Below are 13,952 nucleotides of genomic sequence, written 5' to 3'. Positions count from 1 at the left end.
ACTTTTTGGGCTTTTGAGTCTTGTGTCTGGTGCAGTGGAAGTAGTTCAATGTGCTGTGGCATTGCACTGCAGAACAATGTAATGCACGGCAATGCCATGCACAAAGCAGTAGAGGATGGCGGTGTGGACAAGTGTGCCGTGGTGTGGTGCCATGCAGCGTGGAGCGGTCTAGTGTGGACCAGTTGACCTGTGGTATCTTCCTGAAGACCAACGTCAAAGGCCAGCTTGTCTGATGATGAGTGGGATGTCCGTAGGCAGCTCAGGTACTGAGCAGGTGCACATGAGATGAGAGAACACAACGCAAAGCAGAGGTTTCAAGACACAGGAGAAAATCATTGGAGGGCACAGTATTATTCGTCTTAACAGTTTATTACGTGAACGAACTGCGACACCAAACGAAGACCATGCGAAGACAAAGATCCCCTCTTGTCCTTGAAAGGCTGTTTGGGAGCACCTCTTAAGGCCAGCGCTGCATGCATGGGTGGTGGGGCTAACACCCACACATTCCTGGCTGACTTTCCACCGTGCTGAAGTTAACACGCCACGCCAATAAACCATTGAGAAAATCTAGGGAAAGCCCAGGCAATGGTCCGATAACAGATGTGGGCATTGGCATGTACGTAATGATTTTCTGGTTACTGTAATAGGGGAACACAGCAGATTATGTTGAGGCCAACACATGTATTGCACCATTGCTTGCCCTCCCAGGCACTTGCAAACACAGCACCTTTGGATTTAATAAAGTGAAGACAGTTCCTATTACATGTAGAAATTGCTTGTAACTTATTGAGTACAGAGGCCAAATTAAACGGCTGCAGACTTTGTCGAGGGAGGCGGCAATCGAGTCGCGACCACTCGGGCCAGAGTGAAAAATGAATTACGTGGCAGAACACGTCCTCCCATTAAGTGATTCAGTTGAAAACATTTACAATATCCAACTACACACACATACGTACATACCTACGAATGCAATCAATATCACCATGATTCACCACTAAGAGGCGAAGACGTCACCTCAATGCCCATGCCAGACGTGACGCACACACTGTGTGCACACGAACGCAGTGTCGCACATTAATCCTGGCAACAGAGTCATACAATTTAAGCACTTGAATTATAAAGTCTGGACATCGGTCAGAAGATGTCTATAATTTATGTGAATTGGTCATAGGTTTTATTTTGCATTAAGGCAGTTGAAATGAAATTACCTCCTGTTAATAAAGCTGCCACTCAAAAGACCTTGAGATCCCGATTCTCTCTGTAATGAGCCAAACTAATTAGCATTCTGTTCTGAGAGCTGTAAGTAGTGGATGGACCCTCCTAATGAGCTGCCTGGTGGTTGCTGTCGTTCATCTCGGGCTGCATTCTTCTCCTTGTGTACATTATTACCGTAGTCTCCAGATTTTAAGATGCTCGTGAAAGTAAGATGCACCCCAAACTTGTGCGCGATGCCAATAAAGTTATACAAAACTGGTAACCTGAAGAAAATAATAATAATAATAATAGATCACAACTTTCGGTAAAGTCACCTACGTGAGTTTACCGAAAGAACCAAAGAGTATGGATTCCTGCAGTCACGAAAGCTTAAAATCAAGATTGGTAACCTGAAAGCCAATGCATTGTATACAAAAAAATAAGCTAAGCCTCCTTAACATATTTAGTCTCTGCGCGTACGAAAAAAAATGGGAGCAATTTTTACACAACCCATTGGCCGCACGGCATTCTGGCAGCAGTGGATCAACATAAGCAACTTCTAGACAGATTTCAAACATCCTACATTTCATCAGTAGTCAGGCTTGCTTCGACCGATGCCGGTGAGGCCTGCCCTGCTTATGCTTGAAAATCCAGGAGAACAGAGTGCGTCTTATAACCACGAGAATGCGGTGTATGCAATGCACGTGAGCAATACATCAGAGGGCCTTACAAGCCTAGGGTTAATGTGGCCCCTGCGTCAGCATTTGTAATTAGCCGACGAGGTGGGGAAGACGCCCAATTGATTTATTTTATCTTGGGGAATAACCACACCTCCCCCCCCCTCCCTCAAACATAAACAATGCACAAATAGAAATTTACGACAAAAAAAATGCCTTTTGAATTGCACGTTAGTTCGCGCATACTGTACTCGTTATTGCGAATTAGCCGGCTCCACACATCACCATTAGAGATGCCATCGGACAAAACTAACCTTAAATTGAGACAAATCAAAACCTGCTCATATCACACGCAACTCGTATAGCCTCCCCCGGCAGCATGCTCCCCGAATGGCAAGACGCTACACTCTGGATGGGAACACCTAACACATATACTGTAACTACATAAGTGTCGATGATTTTTTTAATGCAAAATTCCTGCTCAGAGACACCGAGCCAGATTTCCTCAACATAGGCTCAGGTTTTTGTTTCAATTTAGGTCTATTACTCCGATAAATCGCATGCCATTTCATACTAGAAATATTTTCATTTCTGTTATATTTCACTTAGGATGTATCGTTTGTATGAATGTATTGCTTCTCTAGTGGTAAACGTACACAAACTGGAAGTAACTGATTCATACATGCATGAACAACTGCATACCGTACATAATCTGTGTACGAATCAACAGATTTCCTTTTGTTCAACGACGGAATAATGAATCGTGATCTTCCTCTCAATTCTCAATTGAGATTATATCCAGCAGCAATCATCGCTACCCCCTCCCTACTGGCAGCTGTGACTGGGAGTGGCCTTTCTAATGTTGCAGGCGAGATTGCGATACAGGTCGATTGTCGCGTGTTAAGCGCTCTGAGTGAGATGCCCTTGATGCAAAGGGCCCTCTTAAAAAAAAAAACCATTATCGTGATTCCTTAAACAATGACGATTTGAAAAAGCACGTAGATTGCGGATGCTCGACGCGCGTTATGCTGTAAGCTGTTCCCGCACCTCCGATTAGCGCGGTTGGCTACGTATGGTGCGAAAGAAGTTCAACATACATGCGGCGACGCGGAAAACAGCAGCTTCCAGGATTCTGTGATTGGCGGAGCTGGTTGGAGGCACGTTCTCCCATGAAGACACGAAGTATGCAGTGTGTGGGGAAGGGGGGGGGACGGTGGGACTCACCATTCCGCTGTGGGCATGCCGGAGGATGATGGCGTGACCGTAGAGCAGCGTGCGGTGACCACCACCCAGCGCCGTCTGGACGGGCGTCGTGGCGATGCACAAACGCGGCACGCGCGGACACACGCGGGCACACGCACACAAACACACAGGGTCATAATTCCACACAAGTACACAATCGCGCGAGCACCCCCATATGAGCGGGAACACATGCACGCGCAGACACACGCGGGCACACGCACACACACAAGTACACAATCACGCGAGCACCCCCATATGAGCGGGAACACATGTACACGCAGACACACGCGCAGGTACACAGAGCACGTGCACACACACACGCATACATGCACACAAACAGGGAATCACACAAAAACAGCTCATTTAGAAAGTCATCAGCAAACGCCCGTTTTGATTCAGACAAGCTTTCAGGGAATCCCACCTGCCCTTAGTTTTAAAGGAAAAAACACTCACGTCATTATCGTGATAGTTTGGTACGGTGAAAGCTGGGACGAATAACCAGCACCATGGGAGGGTCAGTCAACATAGATTGGCGGTATTCCCATTAACATGCAATTTCAGGGTCTACATTGACCGTGGTGTCACAACACAGGCTGAAAACACTTTAAAGGTAAAAAAAAAATGTTCAGCCCCTTCTGTCAATCTACCGTTAGATTTTAAGGCATTCCCAAATCGTGTCAGTCAAAGAGATGTGTTTGCCCATACGGTATCATGCTGGTCTGTGCGTGGCGGTGAAGGGAATGAAGTCCAAGACCTGTACAGATATTGTGTCCTACTCGTCTCAACCCTGGCCAGGAACCAAACTCGGGGTGCAGGGTTCATAGCACAGTGTGCCGACCACCGCACCACCGTTCCATCCCCTTTACTTTACCAATACAGGACTTTGCCACAGTGGTAAATAAAAAAAAACACTGGCTCGTAACAGACAAAATATATATTTACATGAAACAGCCAATTTCACGATAACAGTATAACTCAGGAAGAGCCACTGAAAAAATATAATTTGATACTTTTTTTAAAGTCCAAAGACCGCATTTGTTAATGAAGATGTTAATAAAGTGTTTTAACTCTTAACTGGTTGTTTAATCAGATTCAAATAATGGCGTTAGAAGCAAAGTGCCATATGCAATATTAATTTCCACACTTTTGGTTGTACACAACCTGAACACTGATCGATGCACTGAAATTTCACTCGGTGCAGATTGCGTAACACCGCAACACGGGACCCCCGCTCCAACATGATCATGCGTGGTGTTTACAAGGCATGCCGAGGGTAATATTGGCATGTGCAGAGTCAAATATTTCTTGAATTAGCCAGAGTGAGTTAGTAGCAGGTCATGTCACCTGACCTGCTTCGACAAGTCAGGAGACCCACAATGCAACTGTAGAGTACCAACCACAGCCTTAGGACAACACAAACGCCACATCGCATGTCACCTCTGACACGACGAACAGTTCAACGCCTTTCACACACCGCCGTCGAAAAGTATGTTCTGTCTGTGAATTTTTGCTCGTTTGGTTTCTTGCAATGATTGTTTTCTTACCTTCATCATGAATTTCTGTTAGCGAAGCAAAACACAAAGTGAAGAGAGCGACTTAGACATCTCACATGAAACGAATTAAACATCACAAGGGTTTCATTTCGATTTAATGCTTTCGTAACTGCAGGGATTCATCTTCTTGGTTCTTTCGGTAAAGTCACGTAGAAGGGTTGGCCTGTGCGCACTCGGGGTTGAAACGTTGCAGAGGTGGGACAAAGTCATTGTCATGCAAGTCCAAGTCGAGTCTGAAGTCATCAAATTCATGACTCGAGTCTGACTCGAGTCCAAGTCACATGACTCGAGTCCACACCTCAGAGGTGGGACAAAGTCATTGTCATGCAAGTCCAAGTCGAGTCTGAAGTCATCAAATTCATGACTCGAGTCTGACTCGAGTCCAAGTCACATGACTCGAGTCCACACCTCTGAAACGTTGTGACGCAAAACAAATGCACTCTACAAATGATGCAGCCTGCTTAATGTGTAATTCAATAAGGATTATTATTAAACAAACAAAAAATGGTTGCACGCGTGGCCGCGAACGCGCACGTTTAACGAGTTTCTAAGCGCAACCGAAGTGCGCGTTAACAGCCTCTGCCTCGATTCATATCACAGCCCAACACTTTCTCAGCTGTGGCTTCTCCACGCAGAGGCGGCTAAGCCTTCACGAGGGGGTGGATCCTATGAGATATCTTCTTTACCAGTGGCAAAATATAGTAGTAGGTTTTTACCCTTTCAACTGGTACAAAAACTGACACCTTTATACAAGGCATCATATTTGCAATAACCACAACACAAGCAGTCAAAATGCAAACAAAAAGAAACAACTCTGATGATGATAATGATGTGCACTGCCCTTGAAGTTGATTGGTCCACACCCGAGACAGCTTTTCTTAGAGCCTAGTCTCCATTGGTGTTGGACCAGATGACGCCAAAAGGCGCACAACTCAAAGACAGCGCACTATCAGAGTATTAAGAGCTCGGGGTAAGCATTTGCACTATGAGACATCTCCTTTACCAGTGGCAAAATATAGTAAGGGGTGGATCATTCGTTGCCTGCACCATACACAGCCATTGCCTATAGAAGTGTCAGTCTTTAACCACGCCGTGCCCTCGCCATGCAGCCCTTCTCATCAGGGTTGCAATCCCTTAAACTGCACACACAGGTGCTGCCTGTGACAGCATCTGTAGTCAGTCACGTGAAACTTGCAAACAAACAGATCTGCCCTGCTCGTAGTTTGACATACATTGAAGGCAAACCCAAGAAACAAAGACATTTTGACATATTTTTACAAATGTCAGATTTTACATTTATATAGGTTTTTCATGTATACAGCATATATAATTCCTGTTATAGTTTTCTGTTATATATGCTTCAAAAATGTATCACGTTTCTGTTAAGACTGGAGCAATTCATTGCATAGTCAGACAGGGCACCTACCACATTCAGCTGTATGGCACATGCAACTATGAAAGGTAAAAGTCCAAATTCATATCCTAACGGCAACTAACTACTAGAGTCTATTAAATTGGACACTCGCTCTTCCACTGACAAAGAGTCAAACACTGGGTTCTGTTGATGTAAATAATGTTCTAAATAGTTTTGACATAGTCATGTGTGCAGTGCAGTGCCGGCCGGCTGTACATGACCAAAGCGCTGTGGCCAAAACAACGCGTACTCTACAGACATCGAAATGCTGTACTCGGATAACAACTGTGGTGCATTCAATGTCAAAATTCACCGTGGTCACATCTCTGCTGATGATCACTTTTAAGTTTATTTTGTGTAACCAGGTGATAACTCAACACACAGCATAGTCTAATTTGCGAGAGTGACCTGGCGAATTTGTCTACCAGTCGGCGGCAATGATTGGTATGTATAATCCCAACTGAGCAATTTGAGATTCATTTTCGAATTTGCCAGATTTGGACTCTGTCGCCGGCATGCAATGGGCGACTCTTGCAAAGAATGTCAGGGGATTATTTGGCATCCACTGTGAAGCAGACGGCACATATAGCTATCGTTATTACCCTCACGCTAATAACCAGGGCAGCCACTGGATTCGAACCGTTAACCTCTGCAAGAAGCGGCGACCGTGCTATGGCGAGGCCATGTCAACTGCCCTTTAATGTCGGCATAGGCAACACATTGAAGACACTGCACATGTGCATTCACAACTTCAATACATAAAGCTACCATTGGGCATACTCTTTGGTTCTTTCGGTAAAGTCACGTAGGTGAAAATAAAAAATAAGAATAAAAATAAAGAATAAAATAGAAATAACTAAATTTAATCACGACGTTTCGGAAGCAACAAAAGCTTCCATCATCAGGTGGGACAACCACAGCAAAAAACTAAATTACTGTACCATTGGGCATTTAGATTTAACAATGGCGCACGTATATCTCCTAAATACATCACGGGTTTCAGCTTCATCCAGTTAATATGGAGGCAGCTTTAATTAACTTTCTTGCCATGCAATATTCAATGATCCACTGGGAATGCAAGACAATTACGTATGGATCTCGGTGGTACTGTAGCAATGAGACTTAAAAAAAAACGAGGTCCCCGTTACAAACTGAAAAATCCAATGTGTGCGTGAAGGGACCAGAAAAATATGGCATCTGATCGTTATAGTTCAATACTAAAATGTACACACCATATGTGCTCGCATTCACTGCATATGTACCACACAGTACTTATTGGAGATGACAATGGTTGAGACAGAAAGATACACGGATATAATGAAGTCCCTAATGTATGATATAAATGATTTGGTGATACTGCATTGGCAGTAGTGCTCAAGCACACATCACAAGAAACTCAACATGATTGTCAAGAACATTGTGGCTCTAAAAGAAAAAATATATATAATCAGTGACATTTCAGGCCATGACCCTTTTTCAATGCCATTAAACACAAATGTTTGGAGTCTTTCATACAATATATGATATACGGTGGTTATTTTAAATCAAGGCTTTAGACCTCTTTTATAATTTAGCCCTCTGATTTTATTCTGGCATATTATGATTATTTTACTATTTTATTCATATTTCATTCTTTTTATGTACTGTTATTTTTTTACGACGATTTTTAAAACATTTGTCTTTGCGAACGCTTGTTTTATTTTAACTCACGAGAAGTAGCTTTGAAGCTCGTGGTATGAAAGGCGCTCTATAAATAAAGATTATAATTTACTACCCATTTATGTGGTAAGATAAATATTAAATGACATCAATAGGGTTGTCTAGTGAAAATGTAAAGTAGCATTTGCATTTCCTACACATTACTACATTGCAGTCTCAAAACTATGATTGCAGATCAATGTCCGTAGATAAAATGTCTAAATATAAAACCGTCTATGAACTGTCATGATCATCTATATCCCCTTATTAATCACCTGCTGGAAGAAGGCCTCTTAGTGCCATTCCCATCATGGTGGGTAGTTTGACCATACTTCACCACACTGGTCAGTGTGGGTTGTAAAGAAGGCGATCTATGACTGACTCAAATATCACTCGCCACTTGTGGTGAATCAGACTCCAGCCACCAGATATGTAGGACAGTGTGTGTTTACCATTTAGTCACCAATCCTCTTAGCGTTTACGATGAACCTGAGTGAAAAACAATGGGGTCGTAAGCCAATTATCACTCTGGGGTTGGATAAAAATACGTACCACTTTGCCGGTACACCACAGAGGTTTTCCTACGGGAAGACTGACTCGCACCAGGGATGTCGCGAAGGGGGTTTCGGGCTGGGCCTTGCAACACCAAATGTCCCTTTGGCCTAACCCAAGTTCACTCTCCATAGTGGTGTATCACTATTACAGTGGCCCCCTCCACAAAACCCCTCTACTGCCCCCCCCGCACACCTGCCTCCCGTCCCACGCCCCCATCCGAGAGCTGCTGGTGCTGGACTGAGCTCAAAAACCATTTCCACCACTAGTTAAGGGAAGCCACAGTCGATGTGCACAGCTCAGGTCTCGTTTTCACATGGGACACACGATTTAGAAATGCAGCATCATCAAATGAGCACAAGATACATGTCAAAGAGACAAGTATGCATGTGTGTATACGGTGGAAGCTGGATATGAAGACAGTTCTGATATAAGTAACACAGACTGCACTGGACGGGTGGAGGGAAGGTGACGGGTATCTTCCGATACAAGCACAGGACTTTTAATATATAAGTATGCATGGTACTGTTCCCAAGGGATGTGCTTATATCCATATTGTACTGTATATACATTTTAGTATGCACGCAGTGTTTTTTCCCTCAAAATATGATGAATGCATGCTATATTACTTTATATATTATTAATGTATACTGCAATGTATGTGGTGTGCATGCACATCACATTTGTTCCACAATAAATGCAGGCAGGTGTAATTTGTCTTGTGCTGCACATGTTCTGGCGTTCCATATTTTAGCGTATTTCTTCTCTGAGCAATCACCTTCTTCTGACCAAGAGTGATGTCCTATATTTAGAGAGGCCATTAATCGGCCATGGGGGCTAGCTAGCAAAGCCTGAGATATTACCACAATATACAGCTGCAGGGGGATAGGCTAACACTGGAACCAGTGGCAATTGCCCAACAAATACTGCCCACTGAGCCAAGGTTTCAATTATATTACTTAAATAGACAAGATAAGATAACAACCCCCTGTATAGCCTTAATAGACTTTTGGGGCCTGTGGTGTTCACGGGCACCTTTGAAGGTCAGCACAGCAACCAGTACTCTTCCTTGGAATAAATATTGTCCTCAGTTCAAGGAACTAACCTTTTTGGTGTACACTGCTTCAAGGTATGCACAATATTCATGCCTGTTCCTGACAAATATCCGACAGAAAAAAAATGCTGCTATTTTTTGCCGATTTGGATTATTTGCCATCTAAATTCAGGTCCCACATGCCCAGCTAGTGTGCAAGGTTTACTTTGTGTGTGGGCAGAAACAGATTTTCAACTGATTATCGGCGATATTTTTTTTTTACAAAATTTGACGATTGTTATTCCAGTCAATAATATATATTTTCGGTGAAAACTAAACAATTGGGCATTCTGTTCATAACATATATGGCACTGCTATATCATCAACAAATGCATAACGTCCCACATGGTTAAATCTAAAATCTTTACAGACGGTGTACTGCATAGATTTAGTGAAATTCTAGTGGTTTAAACTGTAGCCGATCGATATGAGTTGCTAAAGAGACAAAGAGGAATATCGAAGTCTGAGAATGATTTAAATAAATATCTCACAAAAAAACCCATTTTTTCATGGGATCATTCTAAGACGAACACTTCAAATGTTGTGAGATGCCTCCGCAATCACTGGCAAAGCACTGTGTAATTCACAGCGACATTAAACAATTCAAATGCGACTCAAAGATTGGCCAGGATGGAGCAACACGTCTCTTTCTGTGACCCCCCCCCCCTGCTTTAGCCTGAACTCCAGCCCCCTGAGATTAAGTTTGGAGACAAAGTGGCTCCATGTGCCAGGGCTAAAATGTAGCCATTTATAGAATCGGTAAAAGTATTTATTTTTTTAGATAAATTGATAAGAACGCCCAGTTCATTATGTGCCGTGTTAGAGTATGCGTCCTGGACCCGTGAATGTCTACAACAGAAAGAAGCCTGGCAATTAGGGGAGAGTTGTAAAGTTCTGTGAAAACAGTAATTGTGTGGGGGGGAAAAAAACAAGATTAAAAATAAAGTATGAGTAGCTGACATGCCCAACACGTTCACTTCATCATCGTGACTTTAAATTGCTAGGTTTCTTCTGCCGAATTTATTATAGACTAAAATGAAGAGCTGAGGCATATAATGAACAGGACACTATTTTCATCCCTTCATTCCAGCAATAGCATGCTGCAGTATAAAAGGCTCCCAAGTATGGGCTGCCACAACTACAAATGATTAATCTTCAATGACAATTGTTTTTTTTGTTGCAGCTACTTTTCCGACCATATGTCTGAAATGTACAATCACGTAAGGGTCGAGAAAAATGCCTCACTTTAGTTTGCAGCTCGTTGTATATCCATCGCTGGATGTAGGCCTGCTAACACTGTCAGTGACGGTACGTATATATATATATTTTTTATCATACTTCACCCCATGGTCAGTGCGAATTGTTGAGGAATGGATCCAGGATCAGGTCAGATGTCACTTGCTGCTTACGTGAGCCATGGCCGGGAATCAAACTCGTACCATCAGGTTCATAGCACTGGGTGCCAACCACTGCACCGCTAATTCCCCCCCACCCCTCCCCCTGACATTGCCTGAATATACAGCCTATTCAATATACAAACTGTGGAAGTAATATCACCAAATATTACGTAAAAATCCCATTTTTTGGCCTTTTTCTTCATGAAAACGGACATCTGCTCATCGAATTCAATATTCATAGCTTAGATGCTGTGTACAGTGAGCAACCCTCAGTTGAACGAGGAAACAATTAAAAGATTTGACATTGCAAGTTAAAGCAAACAATAGCTAATGTAAGTGAAACAGTAGGTGGAAATTAATGGAGCAACAAACACATCGCATTGACGTGAGACGTGACGCAGTAGAGCGTGTTAACATTGCTCATATACAGTAGAACCCCTCTTAACAACCAAAGTGTAGTATATAGTAGTGTAGTGTATAGTGTAGTGTATAGTGTAGTGTATAGAGTAGTGTATAGTAGTGTAGTGTATAGTGTAGTGTATAGTAGTGTCGTGTATAGTAGTGTAATGTATAGTGTAGTGTATAGTGTAGTGTATAGTGTAGTGTATAGTGTAGTGTATAGTGTAGTGTATAGTGTAGTGTATAGTAGTGTAGTGTATAGTAGTGTAGTGTATAGTGTAGTGTATAGTAGTGTAGTGTATAGTGTAGTGTATAGTAGTGTAGTGTATAGTAGTGTAGAGTAGAACCCCTCTCAATGACCACCCCCGTTAACGACTCATCGCCTAACGACGGACCTCCATAGAGCCCAATGTGTTCACTTACCGATCATTCCCCCTGTTAACCACGGACTGTTGAAGGTACAGTAAATATTAAACAATGCATTGATAACCATGTACCTCTTAATATTACGTGTTTATAATGTTGTTAGTATCTTTATGTCTTAACACCCATTGTTTAAATACTATAAAGTAGGTTTATTGGGTCAAAAAGGGTAACATTCGATGCTATCGGAACGAATTAAGCCTTGAACATGTATTTCCTGTACTCGCTTAACGACCGGTTTCGCGGAACCACTTTCCCTCGTTAAGAGGGGTTCTACTGTGTATATTAAATAAGGCCACATGAAGGGTTTGTTTTTTGGGGGGGGGGGGGGGCGGTCCCTATAAAATGAATCTATTCCACAGCCCTTCGCCAACACGCCGGGTGCCCGGGGCTGTGTGAGATGTCCAAACGTTGTTCGTTCATCTCTCTCGCGAAACGATGCCGACCGAGGACGGGTGTGAAAAACAAATTGTGGAGGCCTTTTCGATTGCAAAGAAATGGAGTCGTTACAGTGATAATAACTGGAGTGAGAAAACATGTGGTCAAGACACATTTCTAATGGCACAATTTCTAACAGAACAATTTGCTTCAAAGCAATTTATCATGGATCAATAATCCAGAGCAGCAGGCTTTGAATGACAAGGTCACTCACATTCAAATTCCAGTTAGAGGCCACTCAGCCCATCATCACTCCCTCTGGGTTGGTAAATTACGCACTTTCCAGTCAGCATCACATATTAATATGGCAAGACTTAACGATAGACAAGGCCTGTCATAGGAATGTGGAATTTCCACTTACTGACTTACAACGTTTAACAGAGATGAACACCACCAGGCTCAAATCAGTGACTTTATTCACTTTGCAGATTTTGTAAGAGAGTACTGGTAACTAAGGTCATGATATTGAATTCATTGACCAGATAAGAAGCAGGCATTGTTGTACTTGGCACAAATACCTTTGCACACGAGATATAGCTCAACGATATTGAACAACATCCACTCTTATGTTAAACTGTATCATTGGACAGCCCAGATGCATCTGATATGCAGCTAAGCCATGGATGCATAAATATAAAGATGGTTGGCACTTCGATGCCGTATAAATCCGAACCGTATTCTAAAATAAAATAATCAGCCCACTCGAAACTTTCGTAGCAGCAGAGCCACGTGGAGTGATCTCCCATCGTGTGACGGAGAGTTTGATGAGATGGGGGCTGAGAGAAGACTCCCAATGAGAGGCATCTTCCCCAAGTGTCCAAATAAAGGAAAACGCATGAAGTCTACGAGCACTTACCTGCTTCTAAGTCAAGTGTCCGCCCATTTCAAATTAAAACATTTATAATGTATATAGACCACAGAGAGATATACATCTATATTTATGGTGAGATGACACACATTTGTGACGATGGAGTGGGGGGGGCAGTGGTTTAGTTATCAGGAGTGAGGCAAGATGGTCTACTCATATCATTACAGTGCATCATTGCCATCACAGCAGAAACGCACACGCTGTGGCTCAGACTGCTCTTGAGTGCCTGCGTGCACATCAATCAGCGAACGTGTGGGAGGGGGGTGTGGAAGGAGGAGGGGGGGGGGCATGTGATGGTCAGGGCTTGCAAGGGTGACACAGGGGGGGGGGGGGGGTTGGGGGGCTCGTAAGAGGAAACGTGGCAGAGAAGAAGGCATCCCACCTACCCATTTCTCCATGTCAACCGGCTAGCAAAGGGGGGGGAAGGCAAAACACAGGAGTCAGCGGTGGGTCGCTGAGCTTTGTCATCACTCACACGAGGGTTGGGTTAACAAGACACGTCCGCCTGCGCCATTGACAACGACAACACAAGAGCACAGGTAATGAGACTGTGAATGCAGGCGACTATAAGCTCTGGACTACCCGTACCATCGTTACACAGTGGGGGTTTACATTGAGTGGTTAAACAACGTTGAAAATGACATCTCACTGATGTAGATACACACAAATAGAAGTGCCGTTGTATGGGGTAAACTGTATTTACGGTGAGGTGCGTCCGTTTGACCAAACTCGTGGCACTTACCTGTCCGGCCCACTTATCAGTTGCCATGGCATGATCGCAGACACACAGAGGCCATCCTATGCAAACACTGATCTTCGATGATTAGGCTGCCTATATGTCACATGTTACAGAGAAGCAATCCATGGTACACTCGTAAACAGTACTTCTAATACCGTCTCTTCCCCAATCACCGCTATTCCAAAAGCCCTAGATAAGTGATGGTAACAAAATATTGCCCAACCATGGTAAGTGTCAAGCTGTAACATCAAGTACTTGCTTAACC

At 43.3% G+C, this 13,952-nt stretch overlaps 1 protein-coding gene across 1 annotated transcript in view; it reads right to left on the bottom strand.

The window, feature by feature from the left end:
• The window catches only part of LOC133347254 (ryanodine receptor 2-like), a 323,764-nt gene that overhangs the window by 259,985 nt on the left and 49,827 nt on the right, over positions 1-13,952 (bottom strand). Inside the window, 4 exon segments of the mRNA XM_061559372.1 lie at positions 188-266; positions 3,096-3,170; positions 4,658-4,672; positions 13,335-13,355. Of these exon segments, the coding sequence (XP_061415356.1) occupies positions 188-266; positions 3,096-3,170; positions 4,658-4,672; positions 13,335-13,355 (190 nt within the window).

This window comes from Lethenteron reissneri, chromosome 25 (assembly GCF_015708825.2).
Source record: "Lethenteron reissneri isolate LAM-NWPU_2019-01 chromosome 25, ASM1570882v1, whole genome shotgun sequence".
NCBI classification, from domain to species: domain Eukaryota; kingdom Metazoa; phylum Chordata; class Hyperoartia; order Petromyzontiformes; family Petromyzontidae; genus Lethenteron; species Lethenteron reissneri.
This window is presented reverse-complemented; position numbering and strand designations above follow the sequence as displayed.